The 16,838-nt window shown below is 36.4% G+C and overlaps 1 protein-coding gene across 1 annotated transcript in view; it reads left to right on the forward strand.

Annotated features, from left to right (window-relative positions):
- Positions 1 to 16,003, forward strand: part of LOC107740394 (prostacyclin receptor-like) — a 32,428-nt gene extending 16,425 nt beyond the window's left edge. Inside the window, exon 3 of the mRNA XM_016552820.1 lies at positions 14,126 to 16,003. Within this exon, the coding sequence (XP_016408306.1) occupies positions 14,126 to 14,407 (282 nt within the window). The 3' untranslated portion in view covers positions 14,408 to 16,003. The remainder of the gene's footprint in view (positions 1 to 14,125) is intronic.
- The last annotated feature ends 835 nt before the right edge of the window (positions 16,004 to 16,838 follow it).

Raw genomic sequence — 16,838 nt, forward strand, 5'->3', positions numbered from 1 at the left:
GTCTATGTAGGGTCAGAAAGCTCTCGGGTTTCATCAAAAATATCTTAATTTGTGTTCCGAAGATGAACAAAGGTCTTATGGGTTTGGAAAGACATGAGGGTCTTTCATTTTTATGTGAACTATTTCTTTAAACTTCCTACTCCTTAACACATTGTTTCACTTTTCATTGTAGCATGTCTTTCCAAAAACAGTTTCTGTTGGAAGAGCTTTCATCTGTTTTGACCACTATTATAACAACTGACTAACAGAGAAAGTGACATTACAATTTGAACGTACACTGTGCAGCCACAACATTAAAACCACCTGCCCAATATCCTGTAGGTCCCCCTCGTGCTGCCAAAACAGCTTTGATGTGTTGAGGCATGGACTCCACAAGATCTCTGAACGTGTCTTGTGGTCTCTGCCACCAAGACATTAGCAGCAGATCTTTTAAGTCCTGCAAGTTGCAAGGTGGGGCCTGCATGGATCGGATTTGTTGGTTCGGCACATCCCATTGATGCTCAATCGGATTGAGATCTGGGGAATTTGGAGGCCAAGGCAACTCCTTGAACTCTTTGTCATGTTCCTTAAACCAATCCTGAACAATTTTCTTGTGAGGGTGCATTATTCTTCTGAAAGAGGCCATTGCCATCAGGAAACGCTATTACCATGATGGGGTCTACGTGATTTGCTACAATCTTTAGGTAGGTGGTACGTGTCAAAGAACATCCACATGAATGATAGGACCCAAGTTTTCTCAGCAGAACATTGCTCTAAGCATAATACTGTGTCCACCGGACTGCCATCTTCCCATAGTGCAACTGCTGATAGCTTTTCTCTAGGAAAATTACGCACATGGGGACCATCCACCTGATCTAACAGAAAACGTGATTTATAGACCAGGCAATGTTCTTCCATTGTTCCACGGTCAAATTCTGACGCTCACGTGTGTGTTCTGACACCTTTCTATCATGGCCAGCATTATATTTTTCAGCGATCTGAGCTACAGTTGTTCTTCTGTGTGATCGGACCAGACGAGCTAGCCTTCACGTCCCATGTACATCAGTGAGCCTCTGGCATCCATGACCCTGACGCTGGTTCACTATTTGTCCTACCTTGCAACATTTTTGGTATGTACTAACCACTGCATACCAGAACAAGAACACCCCACAAGAGTTGTCGTTTTGGAGATGCTCTGACGCAGTCGTCTACCAATCACTATTTGGCCCTTGTCAGAGTCACTCAGATAAGTTCTTTTTTTTTGGTTCCAACAGATGAAATTCAAGAACTACTGTTCTTGAAGAAATATCAGCATCTACCATAGCACCCCCTGTGGCCAGGCAATGTTCTTCCATTGTTCCATGGTCCAATTCTGACGCTCACGTGTGTGTTCTGACACCTTTCTATCATGGCCAGCATTACATTTTTCAGCGATCTGAGCTACAGTTGTTCTTCTGTGTGATCGGACCAGACGAGCTAGCCTTCACGTCCCATGTACATCAGTGAGCCTCTGGCATCCATGACCCTGACGCTGGTTCACTATTTGTCCTACCTTGCAACATTTTTGGTATGTACTAACCACTGCATACCAGAACAAGAACACCCCACAAGAGTTGTCGTTTTGGAGATGCTCTGACGCAGTCGTCTACCAATCACTATTTGGCCCTTGTCAGAGTCACTCAGATAAGTTCTTTTTTTTTGGTTCCAACAGATGAAATTCAAGAACTACTGTTCTTGAAGAAATATCAGCATCTACCATAGCACCCCCTGTGGCAACACTGAGCATGCAAAGCATAGTTGCATTGGATTGTAAATTGCATTCTGACATGTTTCAAAACAAGAGAACGCATGGAATTGAGCGCCTGGTCAACAGCAACTGTTTCTCTGATCTCTCATTCGCTGAAAACAAAATCGCATACATACAGCCCTAAATTCTGTAAGTGCGACTGCATACGTGCTTTGATCTGATGTGTTTTTCAAGACATTCATACTCCAGGAACACTGATAACAATAAATAAAAAAGGAACGTTCATCTAAACAAACTTTGAATTTTGGCTTGCCTGAACGATGCAAAAGCCTTGAAGGTTGACATTAAAGGTTTTTGTATGTGATGCAGATGCATGGATAGATGAATGTGGATTGTGTAGTTTAGATGGTCTATTATTTGGAGAATTTGATGAGAAGTGCTTATATTGAAATCTATTTTTGTCTGACTTCTTGACCAATTTGTTCACAGTTTAAGATATTGAGATCTCTAGACACAAATTTTGCAAGTTTCTTGCATTGCTATCAGGGACAGTTGAGAGATCTCATTTTTTATTTTACTTTCCTACGGGAACCTTTTATTTTTTGGGAGGGATGTTGAGGGTATATAAAACACACTATGCAAGTTGATTTATTTTGGCATGTGGTTAGTATACTGTACAGTATAATACGACTTGACTGATAAAAAAAATAAGTTGAACTGCGTCAACAGAATTGTTTTGAAGTGTGCAGTGTGCCTCAGTGCATCCCTAGACATTTGGGGCCTGTGGTATGCTTTCTGTGGAAGTTTGAAAATCTTGCATTTACTGTACATCGGAGAGAAAAGTTCATCCTCAGAGTATATTATGACATAGTCCTGCCTTTGTTTTCCTGGGAGTGACAAAAGATTCTTGGGAATTTAGAATTTTCCAAAATACACTATTTCACCTACAACCTTTGGGACGTTTTGATGAGACAATAGAATACCATGTGGATTGTTCCAGAAAGTTCAGTTGGCTGTGGCTACATGCAAATTCCAATGCTTTCAGAGTATATAGTGAACTCAACTTTTTGACTTCTCAAAAGTGTTCATTGGCGTACTGCTTTTGCATAATGCCTAGCATGAAAGCATGCATATTTGGATATTGTGTGAATGTTTTGTTCTCGTGTCTTATCTCAGGTGTTGTGTAACAGATGGAAATTGGATGAATGTTCAATGGATTTTACAAGCCCTGGTCTCATTCTCTTTAAATACAATTTAATTAACTTTTTTTAAAGCCGCCTGAACTACAGCCATTTAATTCTACTTCCATGTCAACCAAAACAGCCAACTCACAGGACGTTATTGCACTTTCATAGCTCAAGAGACTTAACCGAGTTCTCAGGGGGTGTTTACACAACACCATTTTCAACTAAAAACTGAAAACTTTTTATGCGTTTTGGCCATTCATTTACATGACAACAGTGGGGGTCTGAAAATGCAAACTTTTTTGCAAATGCAAAAGTTTTTTAAAAAAAGATGTCATTATCTGTGCAAACTATGAAAACGCAAATTTGTGAAAGCGTTGACATCATGCGCAAAGCATTACGTGTTCAGTCTATAGGAATATGTATATGCGCAGGCAAAGTCGGCAACTAGTGGCCTGGCATGTATAATACAGTGTTATTGGACATTTTTGCCAATCCATGTGAATGGGGATGATTTTGACAACATTGTATTGTATTGTACTGTATGCGAAACTTTTCAAAAATGCAAAGGAAAAACGTTTTCGTTTTTAATACAATCATTGTTCTGTAAACATTCCCTCAGTTACGTCTCATTTAAGCATCAACTTTAACACGTTTCTCGTAAATAAGAAATGTTTGAGTTCATATTGAGATCTTTGACAATTCCGAAACTTTAGGAGAAAAATGTGAGATGACTGGGTTCTTGTTCTCAAGAGATTTGATTGGTCTGAAATCAGATTTGGGAACCTTTTCTTGTCTGAAATTCAAACTGTTGGATGTTCCAGCGCATCTCATTATGTCGAAGCTTCTGTTCAGGACATGATAATTCTGTTGTTTTTCTCTTGTTTGTTACATTTTGCAGTTGGCGAGTCATCTTGGCTTGATATAAGCAGTTTTGTTTGATGTTATCACACAGGGTCAGGTTTCTCCAGCAGACGCTTGAGCTTGTGTGGTGATAAACTTCTCTCGTGAGCGCTGGTTAAGATTGTTTATCTGCTGCACTGTGGCTGGAATTTCAATCGAATTCAGGTTGTATTAAACTTCTGTGCTCTACTTCTTTCCTTTACTGAAACGGATAACGTGGGTTAAACTGTTTTAGTCATTTCCTGCCTGAACTTTATGTGTAGCTGGTGTCACAAAGTCAGCTTCTACTCTTGCCCACATTCGATTTCACAGTGATATTGGCAGTCATATAGCATACTGTATGTTTTATTTTAGTATCAAGACAAGAATCTGTTCTATTTTGTGCATCGCTTGATAAATGTCAGAAAGGCACAAACTACGGAAGCCTGTTTCCGCTTTAGAGTAAAAAAAACAGAGTACTTGCGACTTTATATTTCACAATTTCGTCTTAATTTGTGACTTTCATATTGTATGATGTGGCTTTATATCTTGCAATGTGATTTTATTTCTCATAACGCTAACTTAATTTCTCATAACTGCCACTTTGTTTTTCATATTTGCAACTTTATATTTCAGAAAGTGACATTTATCTCACGGTGTGCCTTTAAATCTTGCAGTTTGACTATATTTTGCAGTACAACTTTACTCGTACAGTAATTGCGAATTGTAATTTACTCGTAACTTTATATCTCTAAATGGTACTTTAAATCCTGCAATGTAAATATCTTGCAATACAACCTTATTTCTAAATGTAAATGTAAATTCCTTGAATTTCCAACTTTTTCTCGTAAAGAAATATGATTTTTTTTTTTTTTTAAATGAAACTTTTTATCTCAGTGTCACTAATTATCTGTTTTAACTCTGAGGTAGAAATGGGTTTCCCCCCTTTTTGTCGTCTTATCTTTGTAGTTGTTGTCTTGTCAGAACCACAGAATTTGTTTTTTGTTTTTTAATACAAATCTGGAGCAGTCTACTCAGTTATGTTACATTAAAAGGTCTGCATTTAAAGTCCTCTCAAGACTCGAGAACAAAAAAAACACATGAAAATTTGTGTTCGGTTACATGCTAATGCGTAATGTTGATCCAAAAACCACGTTCATGGTTGAGGTTTGTTTATTGTTTCACGGTGAACTGTCAATCACAGAGCGTGGTGTTTTCTGAAGATCATCTGTTATGAGGTTTTCCTCATCTTTTCCAGCCTCCTTTTCTAATATTTCACAGATCACATTAAAGCAAATGAGCCCCTACAGTTCAATCTGCTTACACTAATGATTCAGAAGTGCTGGTTTGTTTATTCAACATTTCCATCCTCTAATTCTTGTTTTCTGGAGATCATTTCTCGAATGACACTTTGCCTAATTGGAGTCTCATGTGTGAAAAGTTCAGAGCTGACCTTTGAATTCAATCTCCTAATGTGTTGGAGGTTCATCTACACTTAAATGGAAAACATTAATGGTTCTCAGTGCAGCATTTTATTTCTCAGAAGTATCAAATAGTCTAGTTTTATGCAAATTAGTTAAAAAAAAAAAGATTGTTCCAGTTCATTAATCATTGCTAACAGTTTGAAAAAGTATGAGTTTTTTCTTCCAAAGTGACTTCAAGATGTTTTTCTTTTTTATTAGCTCACGCCTTGCCAAATCTGATGACTGCTTTCAGATATGTGGTAAGAAAACATAAATACATCATATAAATCTGCCTCATTCAGTGCACGTCTATGGGATTTTTTCACCTGATTTTATTGTCCCGCAGCAAAAATTGAAAGTGTGATTCCTTACTTTGGCCTACAGGTTTATTCTGAGCACTTCCAATTGCTTGCAGTGAAACAGACTCACCCTGACACAGAAATAGAAATGTATTTCACTTTTGTAATGGTGCCAGGAAAGGCTTGGTACATATGGACTGACAAAAAAGTGAAGGAACAAAAGAGAAGAAGGCAAAGTTGCGCAAGGAGTCATAGACAGGGAGGGTTGTGAAATGAATGGTTGTCCCTTTCTTCTATTTTTTCTAGTTTTAAGTGGTCGAACAGGCCTGGGAGGATATGAGGCTATGCCACGTTCCTGTTTTGCCGATGGCTGATGTTGAGGTTGAGCACGTGGCCATTCATCCACCTTCATTTGTGTCAGTATTACCTGAAACCTCACTTGACTCTGCAGCAAATGTCTTTTAAATAATTTAATTCATTTTATAGTGAAACATAATCTAATTATCAAGGACAGAAAGGCTTAATGTGTTACCGACTTGCTGCTATTTAGGGAACTGTGAGATGCATACAGTAGGTTAGATGTTATTGTATCTCAGAACCTGTGAAAAGTCAAATGACTTATGAGAAGTTCTGTGTGCGTAAATGGTGCAGCATGGGGCTTGTGCACTTCCAGGTAGTTAACACTTACACAGAAACTTGTGGTATAAGTGATATTGACTTGTCTCTTTTTACTGCTGCATGCTGTTTCATTATGACCAAGGCTTTTCAGGAATAGATGTAATACTGAAGCAAAACATGTGCAGTCACCTTTGTGCTGTCTTTGAACATCGAGGCAGAGGGGCTCAAGGGCCAAAAATCAAACTTGATTGATGGCTGGGGGCCGAAAGTAGATGTTGCATTATATCCAACTCTATTATTATTATTAGAATTCTCAATATTTCAAATGAAAAACAAAACAAAAAAATGTTAAGACAAAAGATAAATTAGAAATGAAAATTTGGCATGGCGGGTCAAAAGAAAGGTCATCATGGGCCAACTTTGGCATGCAGGCCTTGGTTTGGACACCATCGATCCGAGTTCGAATCCGCCTTTTGCCAAACTTTTTTCCTCCCTTTTTAAATCTAATTTCACGTCAGAAAGGCATACTCGAAAAGTTGAAAATAAAGTATCGGGTAGGGTTAGGGTAGGTGTAGGGAGGGCTTTTTTTGTCGAAATATGGTGGCATCCATTTAATAATTTGGATTAAAATTAACATTTACACTGAATACATTATTAATGCATACTGTTTTATAATGGACTACAATACTGAGGTGCAGATAATTGCCACAATTTGCAATAAGTAGTATAAATAGCAGAAAATCCTGCTATTTTAACAGTGTAAATAGCATCGCTATTTTTACTGTGTAAATAGCATCTATTGCTATTTGCACTTAGTGTAAATAGCTTCTATCACTATTTACACTTAGTGCAAATAGCCGCGGCCTTAATATTGTCACCAAATAATAATTACAAAGTTTTTATTTATTTATTTCTTTGTGATGATCCCATGCAAAGGACCCCCTTCCTAAATCTCTATATCTCTATATTTTCATTAATACATTTTCATGTGTGAAATTTTTTTTTAATAAATACATAGATAAATGAATATTTAAAGAAAAATTATATTACCTGGAAATATTTACTTAAGTTGACAGCATGCTTTCGTTCTACTCACTATGAGAATGATATTAGATGTATAGCATTCGACCTATTCATGGAATAGCAGAAAAGCAGAAAAAAAGTAATAATATTGAAGTAAAATGTTAAATAATAAATACAATTATTGCATTAAACATATGTATACAGCATAATATTATATAATTTATATACGCTTTTTTATATTAATTTCTTAAGTTGACACGATAACTTTGACAGCCCTAAAAATAAATACATTTTAAGTTTAAAAATAAGTTTTTTTTGTCTCAAATTTTCAGCAGCCCCCCAAACACCCCTTTGTGGATCCCTGGTGATCCTCTGTCCCAAATATGAGAAGAATTTATGACATTATTTAAATTCCTCAAACTGTATATGCAATAATGATGTATATATTATATGCATTTATTAAATTGTGTCCATCACTCTACATTTTCTGAAAGCATGGCATACCTGTTTTTCATTGTGTTGTCAGGTTTGCTATCGACACATTTTTAATGACTCAGAGAGTACAAGGGAAAGTACACGCCCTTGCAGAAGAGAGTGGAGGGAAATGATGATATCTAATGCGAGTGATGGAAAAACACTCCTCAGAGCTGGGCGGGTTGATGGATGACTCTGGAAGTGGTGATGGAGAACTCCATCACCACTGTGTTTATATATGGAGTGGTAAAAACCCTGAGGAATTCATGCATTTTAGGGTTATCTTGGCAAAGCATTCTAACTCTCAGTTTTAGGGAAATGTATAGTTAATTTGTCAAGATAAGTCTGCTCTAGCAATGCTCAGACTTTCAGAACTGCTCATTTGCACTTGTGAAATGCTGACACCTCAAAAGGACTGCAAGTTCACAAGTCCATAGGTGAAAGACAAGCCATGTAGTTTTAAAGTAGGTCATAATTATATGAAAACAGGAAATAATCACTTGTGGGAGTTTTTATGTTTCTTGGGTTGTTTCAGTGAAACGAGCGGATTCATTTCTGTCTTGAGAACTGTTTAAATGAGGTCAGACTACGGTGTTTAAAATGATCTGATCTTTTTAATAAACTGCTTGTGGGAAATGATTCTTTCTTTACAGTCTGTGCACTTCAGTTGTTTTACGCACTGATAAAAAGATCTGATGCTGCCACGTTTTGTCCTTTCTAAATTTGCACGGCAAATGCCTGAAACTTAAGTAGCCGATAAATAAATAAATACTGTAATGCTGTGGAAGAGTAAAATGTTGCAGCTGTTAACCTAATGAGTCTGAGAGAGGACTGTATTTCCTAATATTGGATTCTCTCATGTAAGTGATCTTTGTCCTCAGGGTTTTTATGAATAGTTCACCAAAATATGAAAATTCTGTCATCATTTACTCACTTCCATGCCATATGTATAACTTTCTTTGGAGCACAAGTTATTGACCAGAATATTTGGCTGCACCCAATCAAAGTCTTACTGAACGCTCATTTTTAAAGATATCAACCTCAAATTTGGACTTTCATTAAAATGTTCAGGTTTTTTTTCAGTAATAATTGGATCAACAATAATAAATGGATGATAACTATTCCATAAATATAATTTAGTACCATAAACTAAATATTAAATAAAACATTATCGAACCTACATATAGTATTCATTTAATTGAAATAAAATATAATAAAATAAAATTGGACATTTTTGACTGCCATGTGATCAGCTCCAGAAGGTTAAATAATATTTCACAATATTACTTAATTGTATAACAAATAAATGCAGCCTTGGTAAGCCTAACAGACTTATTCCTAAAACATTAAAAAAATCTAACTAAAGGCGGCCGTACACGGTGCGATTCTGAAGGTCGGAACGTCGTGAGCTCTGGAACATGTCACGATTGAGTTTATCCGAAAATCGTACGGAGGCAGTCACACACGACACGAATTTACTACGATTTTACAAACTCTGACGTAAGCATTATGTTTCGCGCCATTCATAAAGATATGGATTCTGAGGATGAAATAGTTTTCTTTGTGGTTTTCTTGTGACGTCCAAAAAAAATAAAAAACCAAGACAAAGGACGTGGCAAAGAGAATGGCTGAAAAGCAGAGAAAAGCATGGACTTTCTGTTCTTCATAAAGAACTCATGGGAGTATGCCATTTCTGAATTTCTGCTCGTTTTGCCGGAATTACAACAGGCATATTCATTCATAAAGCTGAACGGGAAATTTGGCACATTCGGAATAACAAATAAAAAATAGAACTGTATAATTAAACTAAAATTATTATAGACTATATGGTTTTTGTCATCTTCTGATTGGTCAACTTCAGATGGATCGCCAAATCGTCTCGTTCAACCGCACATACGCCACGAATTTAAACCGACAGCATCCGATTTTTTTTGACATGTTTGAAAATTATCGGGAGGACGGGAGGTGCTCGAAACGTCTCGGATCGGCCCGTAATTCTTCTCACACGGTACGAGCCGCGACCATGCGAGCATCTGCGATTTTCTCCCGAGAGAAAAAAATCACCTGCGAGCTCGTACGACAGCAAAAATCGCACCGTGTACGCCCGCCTTAACCCCAGACATTTGAATGGTAGTGATGCAGACCTGAGTCAATTGTGTTGTTTGTTTTGGGATGCAGTTCATGTGAAGTTCTTCTAAACAAATTAACCACTACTGGTCACATAATTTGCATGCTCCCGGCCACACTTTTCTCCAAATAAATTACCTTTGGAGAGCAACTTGCATTCTCACAAACATAAATGCCACTGTATGTGTGAAAAGTTTGGATGGTAAATCCAATAGGACAGACACTTCAATAGCATAGTCCACGGCATGATTTGCGACCTACCGCAAATGCCACTGTATGTGTGAAAAGTTTGGATGGTAAATCCAATAGGAAAGACACTTCAATAGCATAGTCCACGGCATGATTTGCGACCTACCGGAGCGAGTATCACAGTGCTGGAGGACCATATGAGGTCCTAAGGACATGTAGGGGAATGTTGCGGGGTGTGTTTGCTGTGGTGTTTTGACAACGAGTGATGCTGACGAGTGATGACAACCAGAGCTGGTGGTACCGGGTGGCAATTTATGCGCCCCAAGACGTGAAAACCTACCGTGAATTGTTTGACACATCAGTGACAGGGTCATTAGCATCACTCATGGCTTACTAATATGTTTTATACCATAATCGTCGGATGAAACGGCACAAAGAGCAGCCGATGTGCTGATCTATCAAGGATTTTTGGCTCCCTCAGCATCCAGGACACATATCAGGTGTCAGTGTTGAGTCTCAATGCATCTGTGATGATGGAATATAAACGATGACATCATCACAGCGCTGCAGCTGTAGACCGTGATGAAGATTTCTTCCAAACACAAAGAACAGTAGCAGTTCTTGCCAGAAGAGAAACTGTGCAGGTCTTCCCAGATCTGTTTGTCTTATATATCTGGGTTCGGATATGATGTCTGTTAAGAATTTAGGGCTTTTTACACTTGAATTGATAAACCCAATATCATTATGAAAGTAGGGATGCACCGATATTAAAACGATACTGAATAATTATTTTCATGTTATGGCCGAAAACGCCATATTGTAATGCTAGTTACATAATCAGATTACTTTTTTCAAGTAACTAGTAATGCATTACTTTTAAATTTACAACAAAATATCTGAGTTATTTTTCAAATAAGTAACACAAGTTAATTAGTTTTTTTTCCATTTATTGACTGACCCCATGTTGAGAGAAATTGAGAGTGAGGTGCAGAAGCACTTCCTTCATCCTGAAGTTTATTCATTTAAATTTAGGTGTGAAAGGGCCTTTACAGTTCCCAAAAATGTAACTTTTTTGTTTTTGTTATTAAAAAAACAAATAACCAAGTCCAGCCCAGGTGAAAAAAAATTATGCAAAAGTAACGTAATTACTTTCCATAAAAAGTAACTACAGTAACAGATAGATAGATAGATAGATAGATAGATAGATTTACGTTTTTTGTTGTTGTTTTTATAACTTTAAGACCCTTTTTTACTCGGGGTTAAACAAAGGTCTTAACCCAGGGATAAGTGTGGTATGAGAAGTCACAGGTGTTACCTGAAAGAAAAAAAACAATCAGTGCAAGATTGCCCCAACAAAATGCATCCAGTTTTTCACACAAAGCTGCCAACTTTAGGAGATTTAGTCTCATCTGGCTGTATATTAAAGCTCTGAAGATACTGAATAATTATTTTCATGTTATGGCCGAAAACGCCATATTGTAATGCTAGTTACATAATCAGATTACTTTTTTCAAGTAACTAGTAATGCATTACTTTTAAATGTACAACAAAATATCTGAGTTATTTTTCAAATAAGTAACACAAGTTAATTTGTTTTTTCCATTTATTGACTGACCCCATGTTGAGAGAAATTGAGAGTGAGGTGCAGAAGCACTTCCTTCATCCTGAAGTTTATTCATTTAAATTTAGGTGTGAAAGGGCCTTTACAGTTCCCAAAAATGTAACTTTTTGGTTTTTGTTATTAAAAAAACAAATAACCAAGTCCAGCCCAGGTGAAAAAAAATTATGCAAAAGTAACGTAATTACTTTCCATAAAAAGTAACTACAGTAACAGATAGATAGATAGATAGATAGATAGATAGATTTACGTTTTTTGTTGTTGTTTTTATAACTTTAAGACCCTTTTTTACTCGGGGTTAAACAAAGGTCTTAACCCAGGGATAAGTGTGGTATGAGAAGTCACAGGTGTTACCTGAAAGAAAAAAAACAATCAGTGCAAGATTGCCCCAACAAAATGCATCCAGTTTTTCACACAAAGCTGCCAACTTTAGGAGATTTAGTCTCATCTGGCTGTATATTAAAGCTCTGAAGCAAGATGTTGTCTCAGTAAGAGTAAGGCAGCATCTGGACCTTAAATATTAGCTGATACTTTACCGTCTCTAATCTTGATATTTTATCAGCACCAAAGCCACATATGGGAAATCAAATTAACTGCCAAGATATCATTTGCTATCAATCTCTTGGCAAGAAAAGAGCAACAAAATGTTCAGAAGGCTAACGACCATTTAGAGCGTCTAAACATGATTTTCCTGGCATTGATGGTTGACGCTTGTGTTTAAAATTCTATTTTATTGGCTTAACATTGTTGCTATCCTATAATAGTAATAATTTGTTCTATTGGACATTTGCAGATTATGTCAGATAATCAGTCGACTATGTCCTGTCAGTCCAAAGGCAATGTTTTTGAAACAAGGTGGCAGAAAAAAGGCAAAACTATGGAGTTTGCAAAAGAAAATAAAGTTTTGCAAAAGAAAATGAAGTATTGCGAGAAAAAAAGAAGTTTTGCAAACAAAAATAAAGAATTGCAAAATATAAATGAAACAGCACAAAAGCAATGATTTTGCAATTTTTGTTTGCAAAAAACACATTTATTTTTTCTCAATACTTTCATTTTCGTTTGCAAAACTTTATTTTCTTTTGCAAAACTTTATTATTTTGCATATATAAGTGGCATTATATTGACTCCATACAAAACCATCAAACTGCCAGTACTGGTATCAGCAGATGTTGTTCTGCTTTCAGTATAATGATGAAAAATCTATTCATGGCATTTCCATAATGAAAGTGCATACACAGTATGTGAGGGGTATCCATTATATTTAGGGTAATCTGATTTAACAGCGACTCTCTTTTTCATTTTCAGTGTCATGGATGTTACATTTGAAGCAAAGGCGTATTTAATTTGGTTGGATGTGAAATCTAATGTAAATTTGATTAAGGAATGAGATGTCTGGAATTTGAAACATGCCTTGATTTCCTCTCTTGAAGAACACATGTCAGATTTGAGGAAATGGCTCATTTTCGTGCACTGGAAATGTACAAAACAGCTTTTGTACCGAAAGTTTGACGACTGCTGTTTAGCATTTGATAGATGATCTTTATACATCCTACGCAACAATTAAAATCAGAGCTGGTGAAATGGTGGGAAAACAGTGAAATGGGACGCCCCACATCTGCTGTGTTTCCTCTCATCTACAGCAGTAGTGTTGGATTGTGAGATTTAGTCCAAACACTCGCGACCTATGCCTGCAGACGTGTTTGTCCAGAACAGCCTTAATCACAAAACAAATCTGCTGAATATTTATTGCAGGAAATGTGGAACTGATAATAACACAGTCATTCAAAAAAGGAGTTTCTGCGAGGATGTTGTGCCATTCCTCGTGGTTTCAGTGAAAACTTGTTTTGTCTTGAAATCGTGTACTTTGTTCCAGAAAATACTACAAACCATACTACAAAAAAAAAAACAGAAGAATATGTTTTCTACATCTACTTCTTGAAATCATGTGGTTGTTATTGTTATACATGAAATATATAGTTATTGTGTTGTGTCTGGATTCAAAATACTTGTAGACTACGGTAGTCTGAGACTTTTGCCAGCTTCAGCAGAGGACAATTAGGGACAATCCATTTCCACATTATACCACATATGCCATCTGAAATAGAATTAAATAATTTTAATGTCATACTGAAGTGTCAAACACTGTTAGACACATCAGATTGGCGTCTACTTTGCAAATTCTAATACTAAAGAATTGTGACTGGGAACAGATGTGATGCTTCATTTGGACTCGTCACAAAAAATAAGACGTGAGGCTTCAGAGACTTGCGAACATCAGATTTTACAAGTCCAACTTTTATAATTTATTGTCCATTCTGATCTGTTATTTTAATCTTTGACAATTGCAAAACTGTTCAACTTGCAAAAAATACTAAAGTGTTTGCAGCTGTTTGGGTGTAAGGCACTAAAATCCGGGACAAACTGCTTCCCGATACGTAACACAATTCCGTTGCAATACATGATAGTTGGCAATGGTCTTGTTTATCTCCCACTGTTCTAAATGCTCTCTCTCTCCTCCTCAGATCTGTGGCTTTGTGAACGCTATTAGCCCGGTTGGGAATGATCAGCAGAACCTAATGGCTTTCCGCTTCTCTGCATTTAACCCCATCTTGGACCCCTGGATCTTCATCATCTTCCGTAAGGCGGTCTTCCACCACATCCGGGCATTCTTCCGCTGCTGCTTCCCCAGAGACTCAGTGAAGACCACAGCTCAAAACTCCCTGTCCTTCCCCATGGAGGCTGGAGATGCCCAGATGCACAGCTCCAGCATCCAGACTAAGATCTACTGCAGCCTCCCCCAGTGAGGCCTTGATGAGCAACGATGCACTTATGATGGCGTGCAATGAGATATAACAAGACGATGAGACCTAGAAGCCTGAAAAGACTGCCTGAATGTATCTAGTGGTACTAAGAACCAAATATAAAAGCATGGATGTCAAAGGACCTGTTTCCTCTCCATTGGCGATGGAGGGGAAATATTTTGTAAACATGTGAACTAATGCTCATCACTAAACAGGCTCTTTCGTGCAAGTAAACCACAGAATTATTTTAGCAAAGATGTGAAGCAAAGTTGACAAATGAACAGAATGTAAAGACAAAAAACAACCAATGTCCATTTGGGGAACTGGCACATACCACAAGTGTACCAATAATCACCAAGCATAGAACATCATGAACTATAAGAAGATGAAGTTGACCACCAACTTGCTCAGTGATATATTAATATATTGGATATATTAAAAGTTAATAACGACATGCAACCAAGATATGGGGTGGAAAAGACTTAGCATATATCACTTTAACGCTTTAAAGGTTAACGTCCTTCTAAAGCCGTCACACTTTTATGCAAACACAAACTGCAGTGCCAAGGGTGTACCGTGTGACACAATATGTGCTGGAATGTTACAGCTGTTTAGTATGTCTCATTAAATATTCATACAGCTTGGTTTGTTTTCATAATCTGAAGGAAGCAGTTAAAGCATCAAACAGTGAAGGCAATTGCATTAACTCACGAAGAAACATTTGCACAGAAGTTATTAAACAGCTTATTAATTTTTGTTAATTCATTTTTCAGCAAATTAGATGACATGTACAATTTAAAACAATTGAGCACTAATTCAACATAAAAAAGTGAGAAACAAAGTTTAAGATAAACGTATTAAACGGATACCAGGTAACAGGTGTTACCTTCAGATGTTAAAAGACTATTTGGTGTTAACTCATACTAGATATAGTACCAAAATATTTTTTGGGTGTAGTTTTTGGAAGAGTGCATTATTGTTGAAAATTTAAACATTTAATTTCACTTATTTCATAGAGGTATGCAAGAATAGCTAATTTAATTTAACTGTAATAATTTAATGTAAATAATAAAAATAAATGACAGTAAGATTGCATCATAACCAGGTGCGATTTTAACACATAGCTGTGTCTGTACATGAGATTGGACCAATAAGATTGCACTGTGGGCGGGGCGCCCCAGCCACTAAAATAGAAACCAGGCGATCAGCTTGATTAGAACAAAATTTTACGTGGAAGAGATGGCTTTTATCTCTAGATTCTTTAGCATGTCATGTCTGTTAGTATACGGTGTTAGAGGAAAGACTTCTGTATAGTGTAAATACATTTGACCATACAGTATGTTTCCAAATCAGCTGATGTATACAGTTTAAACTATCCTAAACACAATGCATGTCTGCTTTCATACCTGCTTTCAAAGCTACTGATATCACCCTAAATGTTTCATTCAAAAACATGGATATCTGTCTTTAAAATACATACAGTACGGTACGGTGTATGATTATTGTAAACATTTATATACTCTGTTTGAAGCTATCTGCAGCTAAAACTGCTGCCGCTATAGTACATTGGTCTGTTATAAAACATGGATACCAAAAAAACGGACAGTTTCATTATATGCTTTACTAAGGTCATTCTCAGGAAACATTGCAAGAAAATACATTTTAATTTCATTTCATTTGAAAATTTTACTATGGAACCTTAAAGAAATCATATTTTCCCACCTTAGACCCAAATTGTTATTTAGTTATTATTTTGTTAAATTGTTATTAGTTATTTATTGTTTACTAGCCCTAAGGCTAACCATAAAGTCGTACTTTATTTCCCAGGTGAAAAAAAAGTAAATTTTAAGATAAACTTAAGATCATCTAAGTGTACTCAACTGTTTTATTTTGGGAAACCATGAATATGGACTAAAATGCACTTTTAACATACTATCTCTGCATTTAAAAAATGTATTTAGTTGCCACTTGTAGTACACTTGAACCATCTTTCATACACTAGTACACTCAAGTAGTACTACTACAAGTGGTGACTAAATACATTTTTTGAATACAGAGATAGTATGTTAAAGGGGTCATATGATGTTGCTAAAAAGAACATTATTTTGGTGTAATGAAATGTGTTTATGCGGTTTAAGGTTCAAAAAACACATTATTTTCCACATACTGTACATTATTGTTTTTCCTCTATGCCCCGCGATTTCCAAAATAGCACAGTTGAGTACACTTAGATGATCTTAAGTTTATCTTAAGAAGTACTAAAGAATAATTTTTACTATATTAAGTACAAAATTCATGAGCAAAAATAAAGCACTTTAAGTACATTATGGAAGTGTACTTTTTTTCACCTGGGTTGAACCTAATCACAGTACATTTGTAATTTATTTATAATTTCAATAAATAACTAAATATATTCTGGTAGTATTGCTCAGGT

Source organism: Sinocyclocheilus rhinocerous, unplaced genomic scaffold (assembly GCF_001515625.1).
Source record: "Sinocyclocheilus rhinocerous isolate Xijiao unplaced genomic scaffold, SAMN03320098_v1.1 scaffold315, whole genome shotgun sequence".
Lineage (NCBI taxonomy): Eukaryota > Metazoa > Chordata > Actinopteri > Cypriniformes > Cyprinidae > Sinocyclocheilus > Sinocyclocheilus rhinocerous.